Source organism: Typha latifolia, chromosome 3 (genome assembly GCF_019914945.1).
Source record: "Typha latifolia isolate L0001 chromosome 3, TyphaL0001v2, whole genome shotgun sequence".
Lineage (NCBI taxonomy): Eukaryota > Viridiplantae > Streptophyta > Magnoliopsida > Poales > Typhaceae > Typha > Typha latifolia.
In genome coordinates this window covers 1,355,826-1,381,768 of record NC_133088.1, presented here as the reverse complement: position 1 = coordinate 1,381,768, position 25,943 = coordinate 1,355,826, and the positions used below count along the sequence as shown (strand labels likewise).

Sequence of the window (25,943 nt, the reverse complement as noted above, 5' to 3'; positions counted from 1 at the left end):
AATCTGCCAATGATACCAATTAAGTTGCTTTTAAACAACTAATATAATCTCCTTTAATCCATTGTTATTCACCGGTCAGGAAGAGTCTCCCAACTAAGGTTTGGCAACGTTCTTGAACCTTCAAATTTACTCATATTTTCAAAGAAGTTAATAAATTAGTAAGTTAGCTTGCAAACTTAGGAAGACATTAAGGATATAAGTGTACTTAGAATAGAGGTTCTTTTAAAATGTACTATTTCAAATTTTGGCCTACAGGGTTTTTTTGTAATCGAATGGTTAATATATAAAGTACTTTTTTTTTCTCTTATTTTTAAAAAGAAGTGATGTGATATCTTATCAACTCTTGATTAATGTTCTTGATTAATGTGCAAGATGACGACACATTGTTACTTTTATTTTCGACACATTAAAAGCAAAATCAAGTGGAAGGTGTGAATGTTGTTTGCAAAATGAATTCAAACCACATTGCCTACTTTAGAGGAATGGGAGGTTCTGCTTTGCATGCTCGTCCCATTTGTATGTAGACCCACCACTGAGTCCTTTTGTCAACTATGAGCCTTTCTTTGATCTTATCTACAATATGAGAAGCTAAGGCTTTTGGGTCTGGCCTCAATAAATTTGAGAAAAGTTGAGCTAAGTGGCTGTGGATTCAGAGATCTATCACCACAAATTTAATCATAAAAAAGAACTTTTTTTTTTTTGTTGTTGTTGTTGATCGATTGAGTGCCTCTTGAAATGTTGCGTTACCTGATAGAGACGAGCGGTGCAAAAATAACCTAGTTGCAACTTTATAATTTATATCGCGCTATCTTTGTGCTTACGTGCTTTCTATTGACGCAAAGTTCGTTCTTTTTGGCTTAATTTCATATACTAATCATCGAATGCAAATAAAAGGATACACATTTAGAGTGGGAAATCCAGTCAAGCGAACTTTGCCTGGTATTTTTGTTAGATTACTTCTCTTTGGGGCATAAATGCAAACAGCCAAGAGGAGTGATGGGAAAGTGAGCGGATAAAAGACGTGGTGGAAGAAGGTTGAAGCGGTGAAGAGATCAAGGTCCTCTGTCGCGTTCCACGTGGAAGGGAGAGGCCATTAAGATTCTATAAGTAGGGAGGAAGTTTTGATTGCTTTCTACTGCTTGTTTTTGGTACTGCCCTCGTCGTCTTCGATCGAAGGAGTTTGAGGAGTCTGGGGATTCGATTCTTCGCCGCCCATCCGATGTAATGTCGATATGTTTCGATTTCTCTCTCTCTCTCTCTCTCTCTCTCTCTCTCTCTCTTCTCTCTCTCTCTCTCTCTCTCTCTTTATTCCTTCGATCAGAGGAGTTAAATCTCTTCATCCGATCCTTTTTTTCTTCGGGAAAAGCATCGTTTTTAAATCGAATTGTTTGCGATTTATACTTTTTCTTAAAATTAAAAATTTTGGTTTTGTTTTGATAAATCTGTCCTCTTTGATTCCTTTTCATGTCTTTGGTGTAACTACAGGTGTTGAACTGTGTATTTCAATCGAAATTTTGACTTCCTTTTGAATTACTTAATCCCCATTTGGCTTCATGTTAATTTTGTATATTGTAGTTTTGTTTGCTTCTCCTTTCCTCTGGGTCACAATAAAGTCAACCTTTGAAATTTAATCCAAAAGTAGAGAAATTACTAAGTTACGGTTGATGTAATATGGTTGGACCCTACTGAGCTCTGATAGCTTCTTTCTTGTATTCTCTTCTATGGACTGTAGTAATCCAACATGGACTATTCCACCAGTTTGAACTTTGAATTCGATGTCAGCCCACAGAAAAATAAGGTCCCATTCACATCAGTGTGAATTGCCCATTATCTTGTCATCTCAGTGGTTGCGTAATCCTGGTTGGGCCATGCAGGAGTTCTTTATTGATTGCTGGAAGACCATGCTATGATAGCTGTCTGTTGCTTAATCTAATTGATATCTGTATCCGGATTATATGCAGTGGAATGCTGGTCCGTGAGTAGTAGACCCCCAGTTGCTCTGCTTGCTCAAGTACCAGAAGAACTTGCCTTTTCCATGTAAAAGGGCATACCTTTTCTACTATTCCAGCTCTAGCTGCTGCTTGTTGTCAGCTTCTTCTCAGTTTACCTCTTGTCTTTCTGGTAAATATAGGCTAATTGTATGCACACTCTTCCTGGATCTGTAAGTAGTTTGTTATTTGGATCTTGTGCGCTTTAAATGATGTTATTTGACTTATTTCTTGATTGTTATGTGATCTTTCTGATATGCTAGTTGATATTTTCTGTCTGTATGTATAATGCTATACTTTTCATGTTTCAACTTGGTAAATTTCTTTGCGGTCATTATTTTTAAGCATTTTTCTAACAAATGAATTCAGCTAGGGGTAGAAAGCAATTGATGGGATCACAAGGAATAATTGTGGCACACTTCTAGCCACATGTGCTAGTTAATCATCATTTATGAGCCTTCTATAAGCATTGTCAATGCTTTGACTGAAGGTTGGCCTTTTCATGTTTTCTCCACAATTTTCAGTTTCTGGTAGGCAAACCTTTTTCCTTTTTTTTTAATTTACTTTTTAATTTTAATTTTGGAAGTGTAACTTCTATATGGAAAGAAGCAGAAATCCAGTTAAATTTCTCTGCTTGGCTCCAAATTATTAGAAGGGATCTAAAGATGTAAAATTCAGTTAAGGTTATTCTTTTGCACGACAAAGATTTGTGTTGCCTCTCCAATTACCAGTGAGGTCATAAACATTTATTAGTTTCAAGCTTAAGAAAGAACATTAGGTTATGCTCTTCATCTTTTGATATGCTTTTGTGAGCATCATAAATTTGGGTAATCATTCAGCAATGAATTATTTCTTTAACATCATCTGGTAAGGTTGGTTCTTCATAGACCTTTGGCCATTTTAACTCTTGGAGAGTTCACTAATTGTCTTTGAACATTTTGTGGCAGGTGACTTGCGACCTGTATTTGACAGGTGCTACGCCACTTCTTTCCGTGAAGTCAGAATATTGGGAAGTACATTTATTTGTCACTGGGCCGTGTAATTCCATCTCATCATCATGGGTTCCTGTGTATCTACACCAAATGGGAGGCATAAATCACGGAAGTTTTGTCTTAGATCTAGAAAATGCTGTGGAAAGGTTTCTGCATCAGTACCTGATGCACGTACAGTCCAGATCAGTGATGCAGGAAATTGTTTTGCTCGAAGTGAGTTTGTTCATCTGCAAACTTCTGTGACAAGTAGGAGGAAATCTGAGGTTTCAAATTTAGCATTCCATCTCACGCAGTTGCAGTGGCACCACACTAAGATGAATGCAGGAAATGGTAATTTCAATGTTACATGAAGCATCAAGGGTTGTCAACTTATCTTAACACGAACTTATATCTGTTTTAGCTCATCAAGCATTTAGGTACTTATTATTTCCTGTTTTTCTTCCTACATCATGTGGACATGCTTTCGTACATTACTTCATTCTAGTGTTGTCCTATGAGAGATGTTAAGCCATAAAGTAACAATGAAATGCATAAAAGGCTATACAGCTAGGTCCTTTCAGAAGCACTAAATATGTGCCTCCTTTGACGTCTGTATATTCTAGTTACACCAATATATACTTTCATCTACTGTCAACCCTTTTTCTTCTTTTCTTTATTTGATTATCTAACAACATAGTTGCATAGTTACATACTTACGGAGTTGAGTATGTAATGTTTTCAGTGATATGCCAAGAAGAAGCATGGCTTAATTCTGTGGGTATTCTGGAGTCTGATTGTGACAATGATTTCAATAGTGTTAATGGAGGTACCCTGACAACTGAATGACTATAGAAGCTTATTTGCAATAATCATATCAGCTATCTTAACCAGATGGTTAAAATATTAACTACTTCATTGCTTGTAGATTTATTCCCAGCTGTAACAAAAGCAAGAGGGTCTCAAATGTTGCAGTATGAAGATGATTCAGTCATTGTGGTTGATATGCACAAATTTGAGGAACTTCCTGATAATTCTCCAGTCACTCTTGCTGTCGAAGAGTACCTTAAAAGAGATGTAGGTAAAAGTTGGAAGATTTTGAGTGAAGATGAACTCCAAGAATCAAACAGAATGAAAATTAAAAGTCCAGCAGTCTGTGACATTGCTAGTGGAGAAGTTGACAAGGAAGAGCTAAGAATGCAAAACACTGAAAATTTAACAGAAACTGAGGTCGAAGAGTTCTGTTGGAGCTCTGAAGGATCAAAATTGGATAGACTTGAGACACAAGGAAATTGTACACCTCCTCACATTTCTTCTGCAAACTCAAGTAATAAGATTCAACCATTTCCTAGTGCTAGAGCAGGATATAAAAAGAGAAAATCAGCAGTTATCCAATTTTCTTTAGAAAGGAAATCTTATGATGGACAAGAAGGTGCTGAAATTTGTGAGTACATTTCTTCTGGTCTGCCAGCATAAATTGATGTTTTCATAGGAGTTAGTGTATAGATTAAATATATGGAAGCTGTTCAGAAGATTGTAAGTTCAACTGTACATAATTTGTATCTCGCTTAAGAATGTCTAAATTGAAAGATCTTTATACCTCTGTTGTTGATATCAGACTTTCAAGAAGTGTCCTGGAAATTTCTATGCTTCTTGATCGTGTAACTGCAGGCTTAAACTTTCCAAGTCATTGAGAGAACATTTTACTGCATGATGCAAATGTTTTGTAACTTTACCTGCAAAGGTCCTTGAATGTTCTGAAGCAAAGTTGTAGCCTTTTGTTTAGTATAGTGAATCTTACCTTGCTGGTTACTAGCTCATATATTGAATATTTGAATCTTCTACGGTTGGGATCTGCAAAAACTGCATCTAGCAGCTTCTCACATTTGTTCTTTTCATCCTTCTCTTTAGATGTTGTTTAATAAATACTTTTCTGTATGGTGTTTTCTGGTTTGAATGCATATCCATATTTATAAATTCTTCTTAATTTTAAACTAAGGTGATGTTGAGCTTTATCTATGTAGGTTCTTCCACTAGATGCTTATATCATCCAAGAGCAGGGATACTGGTTCCTTGGTCACCAGGGGAGGAATCAAAACAAAGATGTTGGTCCATTCTTGAACCTTCATCCTTCAAACTTTGTGGAGATAACTACTTCAGGCGAGAGTATACCAAATTAAAACCACACATATATGTATACTGCTTTAATTTCTAAACTTTGCCTTCTCGGTTAATGTGTTCCCCTGAATCTTTTTTCTTTCTGTGCAGAGATAAGAAGAAATCTCATGCGCCTGATTATTCACCATATATTTCAATAGGCATAGATATGCTTTCATGTCGGCAGGAAATAAATCACCTTGCTCAACATATTGAGCTTCCACCTGTGAAGACTCACAAGAAATTTCCTTCATTGTTTATTGTAAATATTCACGTACTGTCCACGCTTCTAGTTCCATGGACCACTAATATATTACATATACCTGTTTAGTATGTAATGATATTGTGTTGCTTTGGGCAGGTACCTACTTATCCTGCATCAATTTTCCTTGGAAATAGCAAGGGTGAAGGATCAAGTTGGGTTTTATATTTTGAAATATCAGAAAATTTTGACAAAGAGATTGCTCCTAAATTTGATGACAGCGTTCAAGTAAGTTGTTTGTTAGCCTACTTTACATAGTTTCACAAATCTCCAATGATTTTGTGAATTTACTTGGTATTCTGCAGAGACTTGTAAATGATGAAATAGAAAAGGTTAAAGGACTTCCACTAGATTTATGTGTTCCTTATGGAGAATGTTTGAAAATAATGACTGGATTGGTAAAACCAGAGGATATGCATGTAAGTGCAGCAGAAAGCAAGCTTGTATGCGCTTACAATGAAAAGCCAGTCCTTTTGTGCCTGCAGCACAATATTTACATGGTAAGAATCACTTGATCCTCTTTTTTACTTCAATTGAAAGTGTCAGAAGTTTGATAATTTTCATCTCCTCATATGCTGGTTAAAAAGCAGGCTTCAAAGGTCAACATTGATATAGATCGCTTTAGCTACATAGCAAGGGAAGTGCTCGAAGCATTTCGAGAATGTATGAAGCATGGTCTACATGACCTTGGTTTAACCATTCAGGTACTATGTAGTTGATACAGGCACAAAAGCATCTTCCTACTTGCCTTCACGACATATTTCTTTTTAATCACTTGTCTTCAGTATTAACAATTTATTTGCGAGCTCACTGTGGGCAAATTAATACAGGCACAAAAGCAGGAGGAACTACCAGAGCATGTTGTGTTGTGTGAGATTGAACAAGAACGGACTTTGTTGATCATGGGGAGATACAATGCTCTTGGCATCTGATGATCATTAAGAAAAGAAGCTAATTAGATTTCTCGCCTTGAGATGAAGTTAACATGAGCAGACGTGATTGCCAGAGCTAACCTGCCTTCTTGCCTTCAAAAGACCAGATTGCCTGGAAGAAATAAAGCTCTGCACCTGACCTCCTCAATGTAAAGATTTGATACTTATGTAGGTACTTGTTGGTCAATTCATTTAGAGAAATTAACTTGTACATTCAAGTGGCAGATTGATTCTTCCTACCCATAGCCAATAATTTTAGCTCACGCAGCTAATAATGTACTTGCTGTTACTCTTCCAGTAACGGGAATGACATCATAAACCATTGAAGCAAGTTCTGTTTGGAATAAATCTGATTGAGTTACCATTTTGGTACTTTTGTTATAAAATTTTGCTGCAGTACCTTGAGCTCCACTTAGTAAATTTGATTGCGAGCCACCTGTGGTTACATTTGCACAAATTACTCCAATTATTTTATAGATTTCCCTCTCTGTATGATGCAGATTTACCAACGGTGCAAATGAATACTCAAAATGGCAAAATCCTTTCTATAAGAACAAGCTACTATGGAAAGTACTAATAATCTATCAACTAGGTAGTTTGCTCTATTGTAGTACAAATCAACATGGTGCATTTTGTGGTATATAGTGTAATGGCACATCTCACAAATTAGAATTGCCTGTTTATATGGGCAGAACTCAGTGTCTTCTAGGAGTTGTCAATGCGTTGATATAAGAGCACTTGGTATGTTAGCAGCATCCATTTGGTCACATGAAGCATAATGAGGAAAAACAAGTGCTATGTAACTCTATACATCTGATATACACACAGGCATGGCTTCCTTTTGAGCCACTAATTAGAGCATAAAAATATTTCAACATTTTGGTGCAATGAATTCATTTCTAAGTCTCCATGCTTTCAAGCTAGCTGCAAACTCAAAGACTTAGATGGCTCATTCCACACATCCTGCCACTCGGTTGACATCGACAGGGCGATTCAGCCATCAGTCATGTAAGAAACATCCAAAGAATTTTAGCGCGAACATTCAAAGAATTTTACTCGTGCTTGATGATTACTGATACGGAAAAGAAAATTTTATGTGCAGCACTTGGGAAACATTTCTTCCTAATCTAAATATTTGTTTTCTGCCAAGCTTGGTAAAACTTCCAAGTGCTCTTTCCAGTGATCTTCTTACAACATCTACTTCAAGTGGTCAAAGAGGGCAAATCTATAGCTCTTACTGGCCTTGCTTTCTCCCTGCCAAGGTAAAAAGAAAGAGGATATCTCTCAAAGAAAGACAAGCCAGAACTCGAATGCTAAATAATGAGCACGAAGCAAAGTCCTAAGAATGGAAATCTTGATAATTAACAAAGTATTCAAGCAAATCATGCCAAAGAAAAATATCTGTACATCACAACAGTCAATATCACAGAGCACAGCAATCTCAGATCCCAAATAGTTGAAGAATTACCATTTATTCAGGACGATACTTGATAGCATTAGAAGGGACAAGATAGAAGGTAAAAGAAAGTTCAACTTCGGCTATGAGAGAAAAGTATCACATAATATTAATCCAAATTGATGCTATCCTGGACCCTTGGTGAAGGATATCTCGGTTAGATTGAAGGATCAACAATAACAGATAGAGATATTTCAGCAATTGGATAAGTACATTATAGGAACCGAACTTGAGAGAATCAAAAGAAGAATTGAATGACCTTCTGATGAAGAATTTGAACACATCCTCTTCTAAGTACACAATCTTAAATCAATGCTTCATTAGAAATTTAGTAGATTGAAAAAAATGGCCTAGTTAAGATTTACCATTGACAAATAAGTTCACCCATATTGATTATAGTGTGTAAGGTTGAATTTACCTCTTTGGAACCATGATCTGCGAGCAGCTTGTCGGATCTGCCTTTCATGCTTCTGTAGAAGTTCATCAACCTTACCAGATTGAGAGAGTAGAGGACCTGAGTACTCGACTCTGTCACCTTGATCTCGGTAAGTCTGGCATCAGTGGAAAGAGTTTAGGCACTAACAAAATAGTAAGTCTGGAAGAAGATTAAATGGTAGGTTTTACTGAACCAGTACCAGAATACCGCTCTTGGATGATATTGCATTTTTCTTATATTTTGCTTCCACTGAGGAACTAAATGAGTCTCGGAGGTCAGTTTGTTTCCATTGCTTCAGCATTGCTTGCTTTGCAATCTCATATGGTTTGTTATTTTTAGAATCAGAAGAAGCATGTCTAAATCCTTGACCCTTCAACTCAAAAGTATTTTTAGTTTGTGACATGTTTGGTGGATCTGCTGTTGTTGAAGTGTTTTTTCTTGAGCTGGATCTGGCATGAGGTTTGCCATAGGATAGCTCCTCTTTTGGTTTCTTTGCCCATGCAAAGCCAGTAGAAGCAGAGATGAGCAAGGGTCCTGAGAAAGTACGATCTCCTTGGCGCTCATCTGGGGGTTTGATTGTTGGCAGAGGTTGCAAATCAACAATTAGTCTACCTTCACCATGTACTCTAGAAAGATCTCGCTTTACACCACTGTTACTATCTTGATGACTAATATACACCTATAAGAAGGAAAGAGGTTATTTTCTTATATCACGAGGAAAGAAGATAATAAGTGACGACTTCTACTGCTCTTGAAGTGTAAGATCAGAAAACCTAACAGAAACTTAATTGAGAAAAAAAGAAAATAAGAGAATGTGAGAGAGAAACCTGGTGCTGAGATGCTTTGTGACCTGGTCCCTTTGATTCTTGTGAAATTCTGTATGCTCTTGAAGGTCTTCTTGTTGCTTCTACACCACGAGTTCTGCTGCCACCCCTTCTCCTGCAAATGATAACACAAACTACGTAAAATCTGCACAAAAAAGGACGTACTATGATGAGGTCAGGTAATGCTTCCATCTCTTTTACTTATTTGCTTATTTTGAAAAACAAAATTTGATCTATCTTTGACAGTAATCACAGTTCTAATGGACATCTAACAGTATAAATATCTGTTAATGCTGTTGCTTTATTGTAGTCCCTCTACTCTGCAGCATAAGAGGGACGACTCTAGCAGATTAAAAGGAATTGTATCTGCAGAAAGTCAAGGATTCATCAATATCTCATACGAAGAAAAAAAAAAGGTTTCATCAATATTTAGTTTACCAGGTATAAAATTTATAAGCCTAGATTTTCTTGTAAAGGATGTGCATCAGATAAAGCCACATTAGAAATAGATGGTTTCGAGGCACTTATGTAAAAGTAGAAACCAATTTGTTGAGCTTTGTGTGGTGCATCATAAGTAAAATAGGTAAAACTAACCTCCGCGAATCCTCCCGGAATTTTGCATCGATCTCCTTGTTAGGTGGGTATTTTGGCAAGCTTGATGGATCGCATGCATGTGGCTTTGTCGTGAAATACTGAACAAGAATAAGGTTAAACATTGCAGCATAATAACTTGAGAATTCAGGATATGCCAAAAATAGTTGAAATAATGGAACAACCATAAATGTGAAAACTAATTAATTAATCTCATACAAGTGGAACACTCAGTATGATATCTGAAGTATGATGCCAGGAGCCACGAGGCAAGCTAGTATTTCTGTAGTATAGTTACCTCAGATGCAAGAGCAGCTGAGGCTGTTCCACGCTTAGAAGGTTCAATAGATAAAAGAACTTGCAATAATCTGAAGGCACTTTCAGGTAAATATTTGAATGTCTCACTAAGGCAGTTCTGATAAGGCTGCTGAGGCTTGAAAACAGCTGCATGGGACGACTTAGACTTCCGCCAATATTCATCTGGTGGGGATCCACAGAGCTTAAAAATCTTATGTATTTGTTCAACCTGTATCAAATTAACTTGACATTATCATGGATTGGATACTGTCAAGAAACAGAACCTTTAAGTAAATATACAGATGATTGATGCACCTAGAAAGCACTATACTTGCATATAGTTTCTTAATCTTTGTTCTGGTTATTTTCTGTTTTATGTTATCAGTTCAGAAACTTGTTCTTTCACAATGCTGAATCATGTAATTGTTCTTCTTGACCCTAAGAAAAGCACATGTTATCAAAAGAAAGGAACAACAAAAGAAGGTACACAAAGTATCATCTTATAACTATCATGATCACCTCAGTTCTTCCTTGTAAGATAGGCTTTCCTCGAAACAATTCTGCAAAGACACAACCAACACTCCACAGATCTACAGATGCTTCATAGTCAGTCGAACCCAACAGTAGTTCAGGTGGGCGATACCATAGCGTCACGACTCGACTAGTCAATGGCTGCTTCTGACCAGGTGTAAAGAAGTTTGCTAAGCCAAAGTCAGCTATCTTCAGATTTCCCTCATTGTTAATTAGCAAGTTAGCACACTTGAGGTCACGATGCATGATTCCGCGTGAATGGCAATGTTCCAATCCAGATAGGAATTGGTGCATATAGCACTTGACCTACATTGCATCAAGCAGAGTAAATTTCCTGCCGACTAATCCAATTCTTTGTACAGGTCACTTGTAAGAAAATAAACAAACCTGAGACTCACTGAAACTGATATCAGGACAAGAAGACAAGCCTGCAAGATCATGCTCCATATATTCAAAGACAAGATATAAGCTACATGATAATCGAGAAGTGATCAACCCCTCCAACTTTACAATATTTGGATGGTCAAGCCTGCGGAGGATCTGAATTTCTCGTGCCATGAATCTAACACTCTCTGGCTCAAAATTGTCAAATCGAACCTTCTTGAGGGCGACTATCTTTCCCGTGTCAAGCTCACGTGCTCTAAACACAGTGCTATAAGTACCTTGGCCAATCTTCACATGCATTTGACATTAGATAAGATCATGTTAGAAAATTCACCATTCAAAGTAATGCAAATAGAAATGCTCACTAGGGGAAGCTACATGTTGAGTTCAAGAACAGCAAAACAAGATACATGCACAATTCAATAAGCGAACTTAGCTCTCAAATATTTGCAATAAACTAGGATTAGATAGGCACATTTTTTATGTGAAACAAAACGCCATACACGATACATACACAATCACAACTCTATCAACTCTTTCTAATTCTTACAAAATTATGCAGAACAGAAGTACTCGAAAAAGAACACCGATACATCAACCAATAAATGGGCAGTGCAATGCTCAAGCTTCTTGGGCTCCCAATCATTTATCTGATGAGGATATCATCTCAAAAAACCATCGCACCCCAAATCAAAATCAAACATCATGATGGCTATAAATTATTTTATTACCTTCTCCAATTTCTCAAAGGAGTCGGCTTTCAGCGGCACCCATCCCTGAATTGCCTCTCCAGCGACCGCACTTAGCCAAGAAGGCCACCCTGCGGCGATCTGCTCCCCCTCTATATACCTATGCAAACTCCCCAGCCGCGAGCTCACCGAGCTAGCGCCATTGGAGCTCACCTTCCCCGACTCCCCGGACTCGCTGCGATCGACGAACTCATAATTCCCGAGCCGCGGCCGATTCCACAGCGACGACGATGCGAGAATGATCTCCCCCGACACCTCAAGATTCCCCGAGAGGCCCGAGAGGCCCGAGGAGTCGAAGGCCGGCGTCACAGGCGCCGCCTTCTTCGACGCGACGCACCCCATGCCGGCCTACGGCTCCTCTACGGAAGACCGGAGAATTACGAGAGGAGGAGGGGATCCCACAAAGACCCAGATAAGGAAACGGGTGGAGACGAAGAGGGAAGCCCAGGAAAGAGAGGAAGAATAGGTGAAACAGGGGATCCAGGAAGGCAAAAAAAACTCCTAAAAATAGAATAAAAATGTCATCTTTACTCTCCTTTCCCTCTTATCTCCTTTACCCTTTTGTTCCCGTCCACCTTGCGATGATTCACGATCCTGCTCTTCTACGCAATGGCCTTCTTCCACCTCTCCGCGAGATAAGCGGGGAATGGAGGGATGGAGTGGGAATTTTTTGCAACGAATCCACCCCCGACCTTTACGCGGGAACAGTTGCTCATTGGATCAGCTAGCCGTTATTTTAAATCAAGAAGCAAAGATAAAAAAAAAATATTGGATTTTGTTGGTAATAAACACTAAGGACCCATCTACTCCTAGACTGGATTTGTCATCATTTCACCTATCTTTTATTTCTCCTCTCTTCTTATGGATTGGGTTATGGTGGTGGGGAGAGAATAAAAAAAGATCCTTGTTTCCATTGAAATGGTCATTTGGGAGACTTGGTGTTGAACCCCTCAAAGAAGAAGAGGTCCCATAGACCATAGACCATAGATTTATAAGATACAGAGTCCATTGCAAAGACCACAGAACCGAATATTAATGGTGGGTTCCATTTTGCCTCTGAGTTTTTAAGCCAAATCTATTGAGTGAAGCAAGTGGGTATTTTTGTTTCATACTAAATAAAGAGATTAATCCTTCTCAATATATATATATACCGGATAATTAAACTAATCTTTCTAATAAATAAATTGCAATGGATTTAAATTATGCATATAGTGATAAACATGATGTTATTGCTCTTTTTATGTTGAGTTGGATTGTGTTCTATTATTCTACAGCTAGAAATTTATTGACATAAATTCTCTTATATCTCTGTCTATATAATATCAAATTTGACCAGAAAAAAAAAACACTACAGAACAAATCCTACCAACTTTAGCACGTGCACCTCTTCTGCTTCTCGGATCAGAGGAGCTTTAGCACGTGATAGTGCTCTCTTTACTATTCTGCTTTCTTTTATTTATTTTAAAAAAAAAAAAAATATATATATATATATATATATATACTTTAGTTAAAGAGTTACTAGGGAGCAATGTTGACTGGCATGATCGAAGTATTGCAAGCCATCATTTCAACTCTATCTCCTAATTTAATTAACTGACATTTCAGAGGGATTCCAGATGATGGAATTAGTACTCTTAACATTTATAAACCTTTTATTATTAATGACGCAAAATTAATGTCATTTTAATGCTGCAACCACAATTTTGAAGCATGATTAGTCACTAATAAATGCAAGTGGGGACGACTAAAAAGATAGTAGAGAGCTTAAATTTCTGGTCTAATTAGGACTCTCAATGGCTACTACTCACCTAAACCAACTGCTTGGTGGATAACCACACCAACTTTGCCAAAAGCTATTGTGATGTTATTTAAAGAAGTTGACATAATTATGACAAGGGTTGGTGTGGAACACAACACTTATCTTGGAGGATTAAGTAAGGCCTTGAAGGATATATGGAACATGTATTTCTACTAGTGCACTCATAAATGCAAATGAGAGTGAGTAATAGGGTGGTTGAGCTGAATAATATGACATGTTAACGTCCAATTAAATGTTGTCATGATGCATATAAACCAAAGGAAGTAGTTGACTTAACATGGGCAGAAGTATCGTCCCATTCCAATTACAATTGATTTCTTAGAGGTTTTGAATAGGATTGTGGAAAAGCTAACTTAGTTGTTGATAAGTTGTCCAACTGAAGGAGAATCCAGTCTTTCTCTAACAGTTTAGTCGCATGCCATTCTGAATAGTTTTTAGTATTTTGTATGATGCTTTTGGTATCCTACTGTCCTTCCTGAATGACTTTCAGGTCAGTTGTCACTTGTCACCCATTTCCTTGCAATAAGAGAAATAGACAGAGAAAGGAAAATGGAAAAGAAAAAAAAAAGAACCCGAAAAGAGATGAAAAGAATGTTAAAAATATAACATCCAGGCATTTCCTATAGTTTGGAACAAACTAAAGCACAGTGTCCAAACTTTTAATAAACCAAAGGAAGGGATCAACTAAGTAGATTTTATTTGAGCAACCATCCTTAGAATAGACTGCATCTCATGACTGCTATAAAACACACCAAAAGCAAACAACTGAAACAATAATGGCAATATATTTATTTCCTCCGCGAATAATAAACCATCAACAACAAAAAGGAGGACAGTACGTAGCAGTGGAAAAGCTCAAAGAAAAGCAAAAAACTCATTTGAGTTAGCAATCTTTTGCAGCATAAGCAATTTGACATGTAAGTTCCATTTAAGCCCTGTCGGAATGACCCATAAATGATTGCAGCTGAGAATTTTGATCAGTTCAAGCCAAGGAAAGCATGACGGATCTGGTCTTCGCAGGCCCAAAATCTACTTGGGCCCAATATCCTTCAGTGCACAGATCTGTTCTTCACCCATGGCAGACATCACAGTCACCACCAGATCTTTCCCTTCTGCAAATCCATCCTTGATCTGCACCCAAGTAGCATATTGACAGAAGATCTTGTTAATCGTCTAAAAAATTCTGAGACTAGAGTAAGAAATATAATTATATATCTACTGGCCAATGGATGGTGCAGGTTATTTCCCTTCTTTCAGGACTTCCTTAAATCAGATGAGGTGGATTATAAGTCAAATGAGTTGAACACAATCTACATATGTGCATTTAAGTCATCTCATCACCAAGCCACCAAGTCGTAATATAGTTTCATCAAACAATACGACAGTATTAATATTCACTACTTAACTCAAACAATTTATAAGTTAATGTGTCACTATGCTAGGGAGCTATGACTGAAACAAGGCCTTCTTTCAACTGTTACAACTGTTACAACTGTTTAACAGGAAATACTCAGCTAAAATGATAACTTACTCCCAGTTTCTCTAATTCCAAAATTCACCTGCTTATATCATCATCTATTCTCAAATTGTTTCTCTCGTGCTTGTTGTGTTTTTGAGATTCAATAAGTAAATATCTCCAACTACCTTGCACCATCTCACTCCATATAATGTTCTACAGTATACCTTAGTTCTTCACTTGAAATATAGATCCCATTTGAGCGGTCCTAATATTTATAAAATAACAGGGCACTGTAACATAATAAATAAGGGGGTAAGAAGATAAACTGGATAACTTACCTGAGCAAGCAAAGACTCATCAGTTGGAAGCCTCAGATCATCTTTGGTGTTACCATTTTCAGTGAGCAGACTCAACTGTGATACAAATTTTTATATAAAAAAAAAATTAATGGCGTATATAAAATCAAAACCAACAGGAAAGAGCAGTTGAAACAATTTAAACATACAAATCCATCTTCTGCAATGTCAATCAGCTGATAATCAGTACGATTAACATGTGGAACCTGTGAAATATAGATAAACTTTTATATCCTGGTGAATATCAGGGATCAGATAGACAGTTTAATAGCAACTTGTAACACTGTACATCACAGTTATGGGATGAGGGCACAATATCTTCAAGCTTTTTTGCAGTAAAGATGTCTATGGCAACGAAGTGGCATTTTGCATGTCCATGTTTCCCAGTCTTGGAAGTTGAAACCTCCACAACCTGGAATAGCAATTAATAGCATCATAAATAGTCAAACGAAGAAAATGACAGACAAGGGAGGAATAATTGAACATGAGAACACGTTAGATAGGGATTTATCATCACGAAGAAAAACATGGCTCTGGAATCTTATAGATATAACTTGTCTAATTGTAAATGTTGAGGATAGAAACATGTTTGACTTCTTTCTCTACAATCAAATCACTTCCCAGTTTCAAAATTGAAGAAAACTTGCTTTCATTTTCAATTGGTTGTTATTGCATCAGAAGGACCTTTCCCATGGAATAAACATAAATGCAACTGAAAACAATTTGGTGGTGTTTTTCTCGCGCATATGGGATACTTATTTATGAATTATGTCTCAATTACATACGTTTTATAATCAAATGTTCATTTGTATACATTGTGGTTAAATCTTGCTTGGGGTAAATCATGTGGCCAACTATGCACAAATTTTATCACGGATGGAGTGCGATAAAATTATGTACAAAATACCCTCCTCTATACCAAACCCCTTTCCACTTTCCATTTTTTCCAATAACACGGAAAAATTTTACCCCGATTTCTATTAACAAATATGACCAAAATAACCCCCTCTATAACTAAAGTACTTAATATCCATTAAAAATAACTAGCAAGAACCATCCTCTTTATATAGCAAGTTGTAACTATTTATCTTCTCCTACTCAATTTCACACAATCTATTATGAGGCCATTTTCAGTCTTTCAATATTAAAATTGCCTTATTGATGCATATAGTTTAGTAATCAAATATAAATTCTTACATAAGCTTATTCAAGGTAATCATTATAATTTTATCTAAATTTTACAACCAAATAGTAAAATAGGAGTAAAGTAATAGATGTACCTAATTTGCATTTAAGAGGTGCACATAAAGCTGTCCTAAACTAAACCAATAGAAGTGATGCCAAACATATTTTGAAACAAATGGAAGTAAAGTTAGTACGAAAAATAACAGTGAAAAGAGAGAAACAAAAAATCAATGATAAGAAGACCCAAAATTTCCAGTGTCTTTGTTCTTGTCTGGATAAAAAAAATACTGAAAATAATTTGCTTTCCTTGGCTGCTAACTGGACTCACATGTAAAATCCCAATAAATCTAGGAATCAATGGCATTATAGATACGTAATTTAACGAGATCAGGGTAATCTCCGCTGACAACACTATTAAATGGGGCAAAAATAAATATAATCACACAAAACACTTCACAATCCATACAAAGCACTAACGTATCATCTGACCATGGGTCTATAGAACACTCAAACAACGAGAAATGGAACGCTCACCACGAAACAAGAGGAGGAATCGACGCTAGAAATGAGTCAATAGAGCAAAGAACAAAAAGAGATCGGATCGACTCGAGACAAAACCTTGCAAGGCCTCCCCTTTATCACAATGTACCCGTTCTTCCGGATCGTCCCAGCCTGCTGCGGGTACGTCTTCGACGCTCCCGCGTCGGCCTTCGACTCGAAGTGGTGCTCCTCGTCCGACATGATCGATACCTGATATCCAAACATCGACAAGAACAATAGATTATTATCAGATCGAAAAACCCACGGATGGATCATTCGAGGTAGCTCTAAGGTTTACCTGAGGCAAATGCGTTGGCGAAGACAGTGAGAGAAGGCGGTGACCGTATCCCAATTCCCAAGAGCTCGAAAAGGATGGATGGAGCAATCTAGGTCACCATGAACTCGATCCAAAGGAGATTTTAAAGTTCGCGTTCGGAGTTAATGGACGTCGGATTAGGCATACACGTGGACGGTGGATCTCGCGAAGGAGACTGTCCCTTGCAGCCCAATAACTCAAGGCCCATCAAGCCCAACTCCCGTGCATTATAGTCTTAACTCTTAACCACTTACCTGAAGGTTAATTGTGGAAATATTCATTGCAAAAGCGTAAATAAAACAATGGAGAGAAAGGCCTTGATACACAGAAAAGCAGCACTGATGAAGAATGGCATTGCTAAAAGAGTAACAGTGCATGGCCAACTTACAAAGTTCAGATATCTTGGCTAGAATATAGCTTAAGAATATCAAGTTAAATACATGAAACTTGGGTAAATACATCTCATGAGGGCTGAGTTCTTTATAGATGCCGACCATATTAGCGGAGCATATGATCTCAAACAGCATATGATCTCAAACAATTCGATAAACGAAAAACTTCACTGACAACAAAGCAGCAAAGAGAGATAATATCAAGCTCGTACTCGGAAATCCGACGGCGGACTTTGTCAAGCACCTAATTGTAGATCTGCAGAAGCTACATTTTCAACACAAAAAAAATGTCTGTATTATCTGTTTGTTGACATGCAGGGATCGCCATTTACTTCCAGTAAGATGGATTTAAGCTTACATTATCTCCATGCTGATCGAAGAATCGGTCCTCATTTCATAACTCCAGAAACCCCAATACCGATAGGTTTAGAATTCAAATGTCGCTTATCGCATACTGTCCTCTGAACAAGCATTTATTTTTAAGATGTACAAGCTGTTTTCACTCGACAAAGTGAGCGAAGGCCCAAATTAGGACCAAGAGAACATGTACATTCATAACTGTAATCACCCTGTAGTGGCTCCATAGAAATTTCCGAGCTTCCCTCTATGTAAACATCATTGCATATATCCTTAGCAACATTTTAAGTTAAAGGAGCCGAGGAATTACCAGGTGGGCATCTCTGCCTACGGCATCGCCTTGTTGTTCTTCCCCAGCCAATGATGCTACTCCCATCAGCGTTGATGTCTGTTTTAGTGGTCTGAACTGGTGCAGAGCTGAATGGAATCTCTGCTGCAGTGACATCCAAACTTATAGGTTGCTTCTTTCTTGTAGACTGGGAGCCGTTTCGACCTCCCCGCCTTGTTACACTTGTCTGCCAAGAACTACCAGATGCTTTCATCAGTCCTCCAATTGTTTGAAGATCCTCTGAAACTTCATGCCTAGACAGTGATGCAAGGCCTGGCAGGATATCTTTTTGGAAGTCCCTTCGCTGCCTCCTCCTCCGTGCTTGTCCCCTCCGAGGCCTTCCTAGGAGAAGTGAAGCAGCACCTAGATCTTCCTCGTTTTTGTTTTCAGGTGTCTTTGGCCTGCACCAGTACTCCTCAATCTTGGTTTCTTCCAGCTCAAGTGTCATAGACTCAAAACTGTCTGACTCATCACCATTTGAAGATTCAGAGACACGATCTCCACCTTCCTTTGGGACCTCACAGTGCTCTTTGTTGGACATAACAACCTCGGCAAACCATTGCAAGGTATCGCATTGAGGAGGAGGAGGAGAGAATGGGTTACCTATGATTCTATCTAAACAACTCTCTATATCCTGTGACATAGCAATAATATTCTTTGCGGCCGCTAAAGCAAAAGCATCGCTGGAGAATTCTTTTTCCTGTGAACTATCTTGCTTGCTTGATAGGGTAGAATCTTGCTTAAAAAATCTTTCACCTTCAGCATTATATTTTGGTTCTTCTAAATCAATCAGAGAAGCAGGTTTTGGGCAACCACTTGGTTCTGAGAGTGGGACTGGAACCACCACCTGGCTTTCAGGTGAAATCTCTGATGACTTTGGATTATCCAAGCATGGTACCACATCATTCAGATCAATATGATTCTGGAGTGCTGTACTCAATTTTCCAGCAGCCCTTTCTGTGGGAAGACCTCCAATATGAATCTCTTTGTCCAAGCTGGTAACATGCATGTCATAGGCCGTGCCAGTGTAGCAGAAGCAATCTTTCTGAATAAGTTTATTAGAGAAAGTTAAAGATTGTTCCTCCTTTGGAATAGGTGAATATAGAGTACCTCTCTGAATCTTATTGCCAACAGGAAAACCAAAAATTCGTGTCGAACTGTCTTCAGATGCTTCAGTCCTCTGAATCTTGCTTTCTTTACCCTGAAAAGTCGATGTAAAACCCTGAATATTGCAGCGGGATAGACCTAACACCTTTTCCTGTCTGCTCTCCGATTCTAGAGCAACTGCATTGTAGCTGGAAATCTGATGATGGTCATGTGAACTTTCCAAATTCACAGATTCATCATAAGCTGGTCTCTTTCCAAGCCAAGAGATCCTCACTGATGATTCCTCACATTCATCTCGTGTCCTGGTAAGGCTATCTTGAAAACCAGCTGGAAGTGCTTGGTTCAAATTTACATCCTTCAGAGACTCGATGACTGTATCGTTCAAACCGTTGAGACACTGGCCTCCCAAGTTTCCATAAGATGGAATACTACTGCTAATATGGCTTAGATCAGCAGGAACCATTGAGGAATGGTGTAAATGTGGTGCAGAAACTGAATCCAGTGGAAATCCACGCAGAAAGCCATTAGAAAAAGAAGGCATATCACTTCCAGATCTACTGCATGAGGTGAGACTCTCATTCTTTTTCCATTTTTGAGCAGCAGTTCCAGTGTCTTCAATATCTATGTTGGAACTCCTACTGTGCAAAATCATGGTTGATTTGTTGAAGCATGGTGCTTGAACTGCTACTGGAATGTGGCTTATGCTATTCCCAGGCTTTGCGCAGGATGAAACTGATGGAGGTGTAGTATTGGAGTGGTCCATCTGAAGAATAGAGAATGAAATAGGCATTGCATGCAGTGCCTTCTGCGAGCTGGCGAAATAATTCCTTCCAGATGTTTCAATACCATCAGTTGATTTTTGTCCGATCCATGCCATACTAATTTTTCGATCTGATGAAAGGATGCCCGGAGTTCTCTGAGAATTCGCACCAGCTAGTTCAGGTAATATTCGGATTTCATTAGTATGACCATCTGTAGTAATGAGGTTCATACCGCTCATGCATTTACCTGTGAGATTCACAGCCCATGAAAGGTAAAAAAAAAAGTGAGACAAAAAGAAAATTTCTCCATCAAGAGCATCATCGATTAAGAATTAGGACAAACTTCAGCTTTTTGACATGAACTAATGATAACAGCATGCATTAAGACGAACAATGTGCTGTCAGAAAAAAATTTCTTCATCTTGACAGAAGATTAAACAACTAAAAAGTTTTTCTTTATCTCTTAGATTTTATGATGATATTGACAACCAAAGTTATAAGAACCATAATAAAAGGAACAAATGTACATTATTATTTTCCATTAGTAGCACCTCAACTAGTCAAAGAAGTCTTACCATTTTCCTTCTTAAGGAATGACCTGTTCAGTCCTAGTTCTTCATTTGCATCCAAGAAATTTGAACTTGTCCCTTCATCTATGTGTCTGTCTTTGAAGAAGTTCCTCTGGCCTAGATTATTTCTATCTGACCATGTTGCTGAATGATGCCACTGGTTCTGCATACTAGAAGTTTTCACAGCATGAGAATCTCTAGATGCGGAATCTGCTGCCTCTTCACAGAGGATCTCTGTGACAGGTTCATTCAAGTCAACAATTTTGAAGCCATTTGTGTTATCTTGTGCCCGGGAATCCGAGATCTTATTGCCTCTGCAGCTGGGACCCTCACCAGTACCTAGCATGAGACTGACATGATTTCCAGTACTGGTGCTACAAATTCTGCTAGGAGGAACAACAGGTTTGAATGATGACTCGGCAACATTTCTCTTTCCCAAGTTTTCAACACCATTAGTGTCGATATATTCATCAGCTGGCAGTTGAAGGTCAAATGTTTTCTTCATGAACCTATGAAGACTACCTTCTAAAGGAGTTTCATTTTGACAGGATTGAAGAGTACCTTCCGTGAGAATATTTGAAGGTCTCCTATCATCAGAATTCATAGGAGTCCTTTGACCCATTTCATAGGCATTGTTGATGTGCTGCATCTGCCAAATCCTTCTCGTGCCTTCAGATGGCATTTGAGATGAGAATGAATTTGACTGCGATGTATCCGCTGGTAAAGAATATCCATATGACTCTTTCTTCTGAAACTCTTCCATCAGATCTTTTTGTATTCTATAAAGTCGGTGAAGTTCATAGACCTAGATCATGATCATAATATTAGTAGGTAAGAGAAGAAAACACATACATATATGCATGTGTGTGTATGAGAGAGAAAAAGCAATAAACAATGAGGTCCTAAGAATTGCAGAAGCATGTCAAAGACCATATATGAGCCAATGCCTGCAAAGCTCTATAACTCTACATAGTTGACTTGTCTTAAATAATTTAAATTGATACTGGCAAAATGCTTACTTGTTTTCTAAATATAGCTTCATGTTCAAGCATTGTCCGTTTTAGCATTTCTTTATCATACTCCAAATATCCGTGTGTAGGTCTCAGCATGAAACCATCATACAGATGCCCGGTCAGTGTCTTCTCCTCATACCAACTACTAGTTGTGTTCCCTTTAAGATCCCCTGTAGCAAAATATCCTGGCAGGTAGCTCTTACCCTCCACTTTTGTTCCCATTCCTGCAAAACATCGAATGGCAAAATCATAAAGGATATGATATCCTTATCGAAGTTAACTATATGTTTGTTCAGAAGAGTGAAGGACCCAAACTACGTACAAACAATTATCCTCGGTTAGAGAAATAGTTTGTTACAAAATCTATTAGAGTAAACAAGAACTTTTCATAAGACAAAAGCATAACTTCTTGACTTCTGATGAGCCTCTAGGTAGCTAGTTGACCATAAGAAGCAGTTGAATGAGCAGGCAAGTTGATCTAAACATACGAAACAGAGTATTATCATTACTAGTTCCGAGCAAGGTTAAAAATGAGGTGCATTCTTACTACACTTCAGCAAGACAAACAACTCAAAACTCACCCAGGTTAAAGCTTATAAAGAGATGAGGCTTTGCTCATTTTCCGATGTGGACTCTTCTGTGTGTAAACATAATATTTAAAAAAAATCATACATGCAAGGGCACAGTTCTATGGACAAAAAAAATTAGCACACCAGGAACATTCTGAGAAGCTACAATATTGCAGATGAGAAACTATGAAAAGAAAGTATAAGAGACTGCAATGGGGAACAAATGATATACAGTTAGCAGTAGAGGATGCTAGGCATCAAGCCAGAAAGCAATGAGAGAAATTTGCAGGAAATTCTTGGAAAATTGAGAAACCTCTTTCCCTTCTACTTTAGTATCTCCTGTAAATTACTCGAAAAAATTCTACTAAAAGGCAGCAAGCTAAGTGAACGAACTTCTACACAGATAATGTGCATCCCACTACTAAAAATGACAGTCTGAAGATGCATGCTACTAGGGTGAAAAATGGAGGTCTCCAGACCTTTTATTGCAAGGTGAAATGCACCACAGAAGACAATTATGTCTAAAACAACTTACTGAAAGAATTAAGATTGAAATAATTATTCCCCGTTCAGGCCAAGAAGTCTCTGAGCAAAGCATCAAGATCCTGCATTACCAAAATTTAAGATATTGTCCAACACCACTGATTATTGAAAAAATTTATCCTAATTCGTAACATTTCTTCCCCTCTGATGAAATAGTTCCACGATGGATCTTATATTTCGCATATCCTAATTAAGCAAAGCATCAACACACTGAAAAGTATCAGATCCATAGCTGTATATTTCCTATATATAAAATGTGAACAATAAGGACTGGTGGATAGCAAGCTACTTACGGAATGAAAATTATGAAGACCAAACAAGCAAAGCACTATGAAGATCAAACATGCTGCCTCTATTCCCAGAAAAATCGTACATATGGCCAGTGACAATGATGACATAATATCACAATTAACATTATCCTCATCGTATACAATATATACGGTACACAAGAAATAGCAGTACTAGAACTCTCATTACAAGAATTTCATGGAAATAGTATACAATCAAAGTCCCTTATCCACATTTAAGACTCAGGTTTTCTGAACAACATCTGGACAATGTTCCAATTTCAAGGAGAAAGAAACGCATGCTGTTCTATGCTTACTTAAAATCTATCCTATTAATGTTCATAATGGAAAGAGCTCAGATAATTTGGTAGAAAGGGGTTCCTATGCATTCAGAGTAAAAGTAGAAATTAACAACAAAGACACTTAAATGAAATTAAAGAACAAACATGAATAGGGTAACTTTCATAAATTATGGAATCAAGAAATGCAACAGCCACTTACAAAACTTTCCTATTAAATCCTAGATGCAAACTTGTTACCATCACAACTAAGCAGAAAGAATATAAAGAAGGGTACCTCTACCTTGAAGCAATTATCTAATTTGAGTCTTTCTCGAACTGAATCTGTTTCCACAACTAAATTGCTGTCCAAAATCAAAAAGGAATCTCAGATTATCCACCCATGTAGAGTCCTACACATAAATATTGCAGTAAGTAAAAGTCTAGAAAGAAGATGATGGTAAAGAACTCCAAAAAGTAATGGCATGCAAGAGAATGAACCGAATTTTCTACATATTCTGAAATCTGAACGCGGTAATGGCATGCAATCACAAAAAGAAGGGTATTAAGTAAACAAAGAAAATCTAAATTAAAACATGTTTTGTATCATTGTTAGCTACCCAAGATAAATATTTCCAATTCCCCCTGGTACAGGCACAACTTCGAGTATAGAGAGAAATACGAAAAAATAAATAAAAAGAAAATACTGAAAAGGGAAAGAGAAGAAAGAACAGCAAGAAGAAACTTTAACTGAAAAAATGAACCATTAAGGGCTGGAATTCGAGATAAAGAAGCTCAAATCTAATCACCCAAATCGAAATATTCCCTAAAAGCGTGGTAGTCAAATTGACAATCCGCATAAGAAAATCTAACAGAGCATAGTAAGAGAGAAATTAGTACTAACCAAATCCCAAGGATCAACCTATACGACCACGCAAAGGTACTAAAGCCAAATCAAAAGATCTCAGAAAAGCCACCGATGCCCAAATCGAGAAATCATTGAAGCACGACAAAGAAAGGCAAAGAGCATCGCAGTTTACCTCGACCCACTTCACCTCTCCCCCTCTACCATCTCTAGAACCCAATGTCTACGGCTCTTCTTCCATGGATATAAAAAAAAAGATTCCAACTTTCCCACTTCCAGCGCCGGCAACAGCAGCAGACGAGACCAACCAAAGAGGTAGTGGTAGCAGTGAGGAATAAAGGAAGATGGCTACAATAGAGGGATAAGAAGCGATCAAAAGATACTAATGGAAGCCTAGTGGGTATGCCTCCACAGCCATTGGAAGGAGACCAAGCTGCAGATTTGGCATCAGATTGGGATACTTAGATCTGATGGGCCACTGCGGAGAGAGAGAGAGAGAGAGAAGAGAGAGAAAAGAGAGAAGAGAGAGAAAGAGAAAGAGGTGGGGGGCGAGATCCCAGATAAGAAAATCTCCCACAAGAACAAACGACCTTCTAAGAACAGTGACAGGAAATTTGTCAACGTCTGGTCTTTTTATTCTTCTCTCTGCCTTCCTCTCTTCTCCCCCCTTATGATTTCCTCCTCCTTTTCCAATATATATCCTTTTGTTGGTGCTTGGGAGCAGCCATAAAAATTGGATTTTTATTTCTTTTTCTTTGGAGTTTTGATGCTTTACAATTGACAGATTCTCTCCATCTCCCTTCCCTTATTGCCTTTTGGTGGGATAAAAATAAAAATAAAGCCAAAAAGATTAAAAGATAAGAAAAGAAAAAGGACCAACACACACCCACAAACTGCTGCAAGGACAGTAACAGACTCCACCCTCCCAGAATCTACAAACCCAGCTGTCTCTTTTATCATCTTATTGTTTTCTATGATGGCATTATAATATTTTGTACCATGGTACTAAATAAAAAACTTCTCATAGGAAAATAAATAAATATATATATATATATATTAGGGAAAGGAGGCATTACTTATCTTGGTTTGCTCCAATGGACTTCAGCTGGCCAACGATGGTGGGCAGTCCCCGGGTCCCACTCTGAGAGGGTGGGGAGGGGTTGGGGTTCTTTGGAAGGTTAAAAGAAATCAATCTTGGGTGGGTGTGGAAATGCCATCACAGTTTACACATTATTACCATTTTTAGCAATGGCATGATCCAAATGCTTCTCCTCCACATTTACTTCAGGTTTGCAGAGCTGCTAATCTTTTTCCCTTTTTTTTTATTATGTAATTCAACAGTCCGGGCTGATCTTGATGCACTTTGACGTAATTTATTCTCGTAAGGATTTGAAATAATGAATATTTGTCGAGAAGTATAACCGTGGAAAGATTAGTTGCGCATAAGAACATGATGGTGGTCCCTAGTAATTAAATCTAACTCAAGGTCATAAAAAAGGCATGAGGCTTTAAAAGCAGTGTAGGGTTATAGGGACTTATGGTTGAGATTTGGAGGTAGAGTAGATAATATCATGCCTCCATGACAATCACAGCTCCTCAACTATTGGAAAATTACATCTCTAGA

At 37.9% G+C, this 25,943-nt stretch overlaps 4 protein-coding genes across 19 annotated transcripts; 1 reads left to right on the top strand and 3 right to left on the bottom strand.

Annotated features, from left to right (window-relative positions):
• Positions 1-823: 823 nt before the first annotated feature.
• LOC140784331 (uncharacterized) lies at positions 824-6,693 on the top strand. 7 transcript variants are annotated; one of them, XM_073131670.1, is made up of 11 exons: positions 1,081-1,221; positions 1,962-2,121; positions 2,936-3,310; positions 3,702-3,785; positions 3,885-4,400; positions 4,981-5,116; positions 5,225-5,375; positions 5,475-5,603; positions 5,681-5,875; positions 5,966-6,079; positions 6,206-6,693. In XM_073131670.1, exons 3-11 carry the CDS (start codon positions 3,046-3,048, stop codon positions 6,305-6,307), a joined length of 1,692 nt encoding a protein of 563 aa, XP_072987771.1. In that variant the 5' UTR covers positions 1,081-1,221; positions 1,962-2,121; positions 2,936-3,045; the 3' UTR covers positions 6,308-6,693. The 7 variants fall into 7 exon arrangements, with proteins under 7 accessions (XP_072987769.1, XP_072987766.1, XP_072987771.1 ...); XM_073131669.1 differs by having other exon boundaries at positions 5,963-6,079; XM_073131667.1 differs by having other exon boundaries at positions 5,225-5,387.
• Positions 6,568-12,281, bottom strand: LOC140784330 (protein IMPAIRED IN BABA-INDUCED STERILITY 1-like). Of its 2 annotated transcripts, none has more exons than XM_073131661.1 (9): positions 11,558-12,281; positions 10,830-11,114; positions 10,431-10,748; positions 9,913-10,140; positions 9,618-9,715; positions 9,027-9,138; positions 8,399-8,878; positions 8,182-8,314; positions 6,568-6,743 (listed from the first exon to the last, which is right to left on the bottom strand). In XM_073131661.1, exons 1-9 carry the CDS (start codon positions 11,915-11,917, stop codon positions 6,568-6,570), a joined length of 2,190 nt encoding a protein of 729 aa, XP_072987762.1. In that variant the 5' UTR covers positions 11,918-12,281. The 2 variants fall into 2 exon arrangements, with proteins under 2 accessions (XP_072987762.1, XP_072987763.1); XM_073131662.1 differs by lacking the exon at positions 6,568-6,743 and adding an exon at positions 7,084-7,561.
• Positions 12,282-14,160: 1,879 nt separating this feature from the next.
• On the bottom strand, positions 14,161-17,378 carry LOC140784286 (eukaryotic translation initiation factor 5A-2-like). Its single transcript, XM_073131586.1, has 6 exons — positions 17,233-17,378; positions 17,013-17,144; positions 15,499-15,621; positions 15,359-15,415; positions 15,192-15,266; positions 14,161-14,525 (listed from the first exon to the last, which is right to left on the bottom strand). The coding sequence occupies exons 2-6, from the start codon at positions 17,133-17,135 to the stop codon at positions 14,424-14,426; spliced, it is 480 nt and encodes a 159-aa protein (XP_072987687.1). The 5' UTR covers positions 17,136-17,144; positions 17,233-17,378; the 3' UTR covers positions 14,161-14,423.
• Positions 17,379-17,567: 189 nt separating this feature from the next.
• LOC140784284 (uncharacterized) lies at positions 17,568-25,093 on the bottom strand. 9 transcript variants are annotated; one of them, XM_073131580.1, is made up of 6 exons: positions 24,495-25,015; positions 23,753-23,867; positions 22,882-22,951; positions 21,784-22,001; positions 20,771-21,569; positions 17,568-20,442 (listed from the first exon to the last, which is right to left on the bottom strand). In XM_073131580.1, the coding sequence occupies exons 4-6, from the start codon at positions 21,997-21,999 to the stop codon at positions 18,284-18,286; spliced, it is 3,174 nt and encodes a 1,057-aa protein (XP_072987681.1). In that variant the 5' UTR covers positions 22,000-22,001; positions 22,882-22,951; positions 23,753-23,867; positions 24,495-25,015; the 3' UTR covers positions 17,568-18,283. The 9 variants fall into 9 exon arrangements, with proteins under 9 accessions (XP_072987681.1, XP_072987680.1, XP_072987685.1 ...); XM_073131579.1 differs by having other exon boundaries at positions 23,759-23,867; XM_073131584.1 differs by having other exon boundaries at positions 23,753-23,819.
• Between the last annotated feature and the right edge of the window lie 850 nt (positions 25,094-25,943).

Bases quoted from the DNA above. Each gene is read 5' to 3' on its own strand.
- LOC140784331 (XM_073131665.1), top strand. From the start codon at position 3,046: ATGGGTTCCTGTGTATCTACACCAAATGGGAGGCATAAATCACGGAAG. The intron at 5,388-5,474 runs GTACTGTCCACG...TGCTTTGGGCAG, and splicing joins TGTTTATTGTAAATATTCAC to GTACCTACTTATCCTGCATC. The intron at 6,080-6,205 runs GTACTATGTAGT...AAATTAATACAG, and splicing joins ACCTTGGTTTAACCATTCAG to GCACAAAAGCAGGAGGAACT.
- LOC140784330 (XM_073131661.1), bottom strand. From the start codon at position 11,917: ATGGGGTGCGTCGCGTCGAAGAAGGCGGCGCCTGTGACGCCGGCCTTC. The intron at 10,141-10,430 runs GTGATCATGATA...AATTTGATACAG, and splicing joins TCTTACAAGGAAGAACTGAG to GTTGAACAAATACATAAGAT. The intron at 8,879-9,026 runs GTTTCTCTCTCA...TCCTTCTTATAG, and splicing joins ACAAAGCATCTCAGCACCAG to GTGTATATTAGTCATCAAGA.
- LOC140784286 (XM_073131586.1), bottom strand. From the start codon at position 17,135: ATGTCGGACGAGGAGCACCACTTCGAGTCGAAGGCCGACGCGGGAGCG. The intron at 15,622-17,012 runs GTTTTGTCTCGA...TTGCTATTCCAG, and splicing joins TAAAGGGGAGGCCTTGCAAG to GTTGTGGAGGTTTCAACTTC. The intron at 15,267-15,358 runs GTATGTTTAAAT...TTTGTATCACAG, and splicing joins ACATTGCAGAAGATGGATTT to TTGAGTCTGCTCACTGAAAA.
- LOC140784284 (XM_073131582.1), bottom strand. From the start codon at position 21,999: ATGGGAACAAAAGTGGAGGGTAAGAGCTACCTGCCAGGATATTTTGCT. The intron at 21,570-21,783 runs GTAAGCATTTTG...ATCATGATCTAG, and splicing joins AAGCTATATTTAGAAAACAA to GTCTATGAACTTCACCGACT. The intron at 20,443-20,770 runs GTAAGACTTCTT...TGAATCTCACAG, and splicing joins ATTCCTTAAGAAGGAAAATG to GTAAATGCATGAGCGGTATG.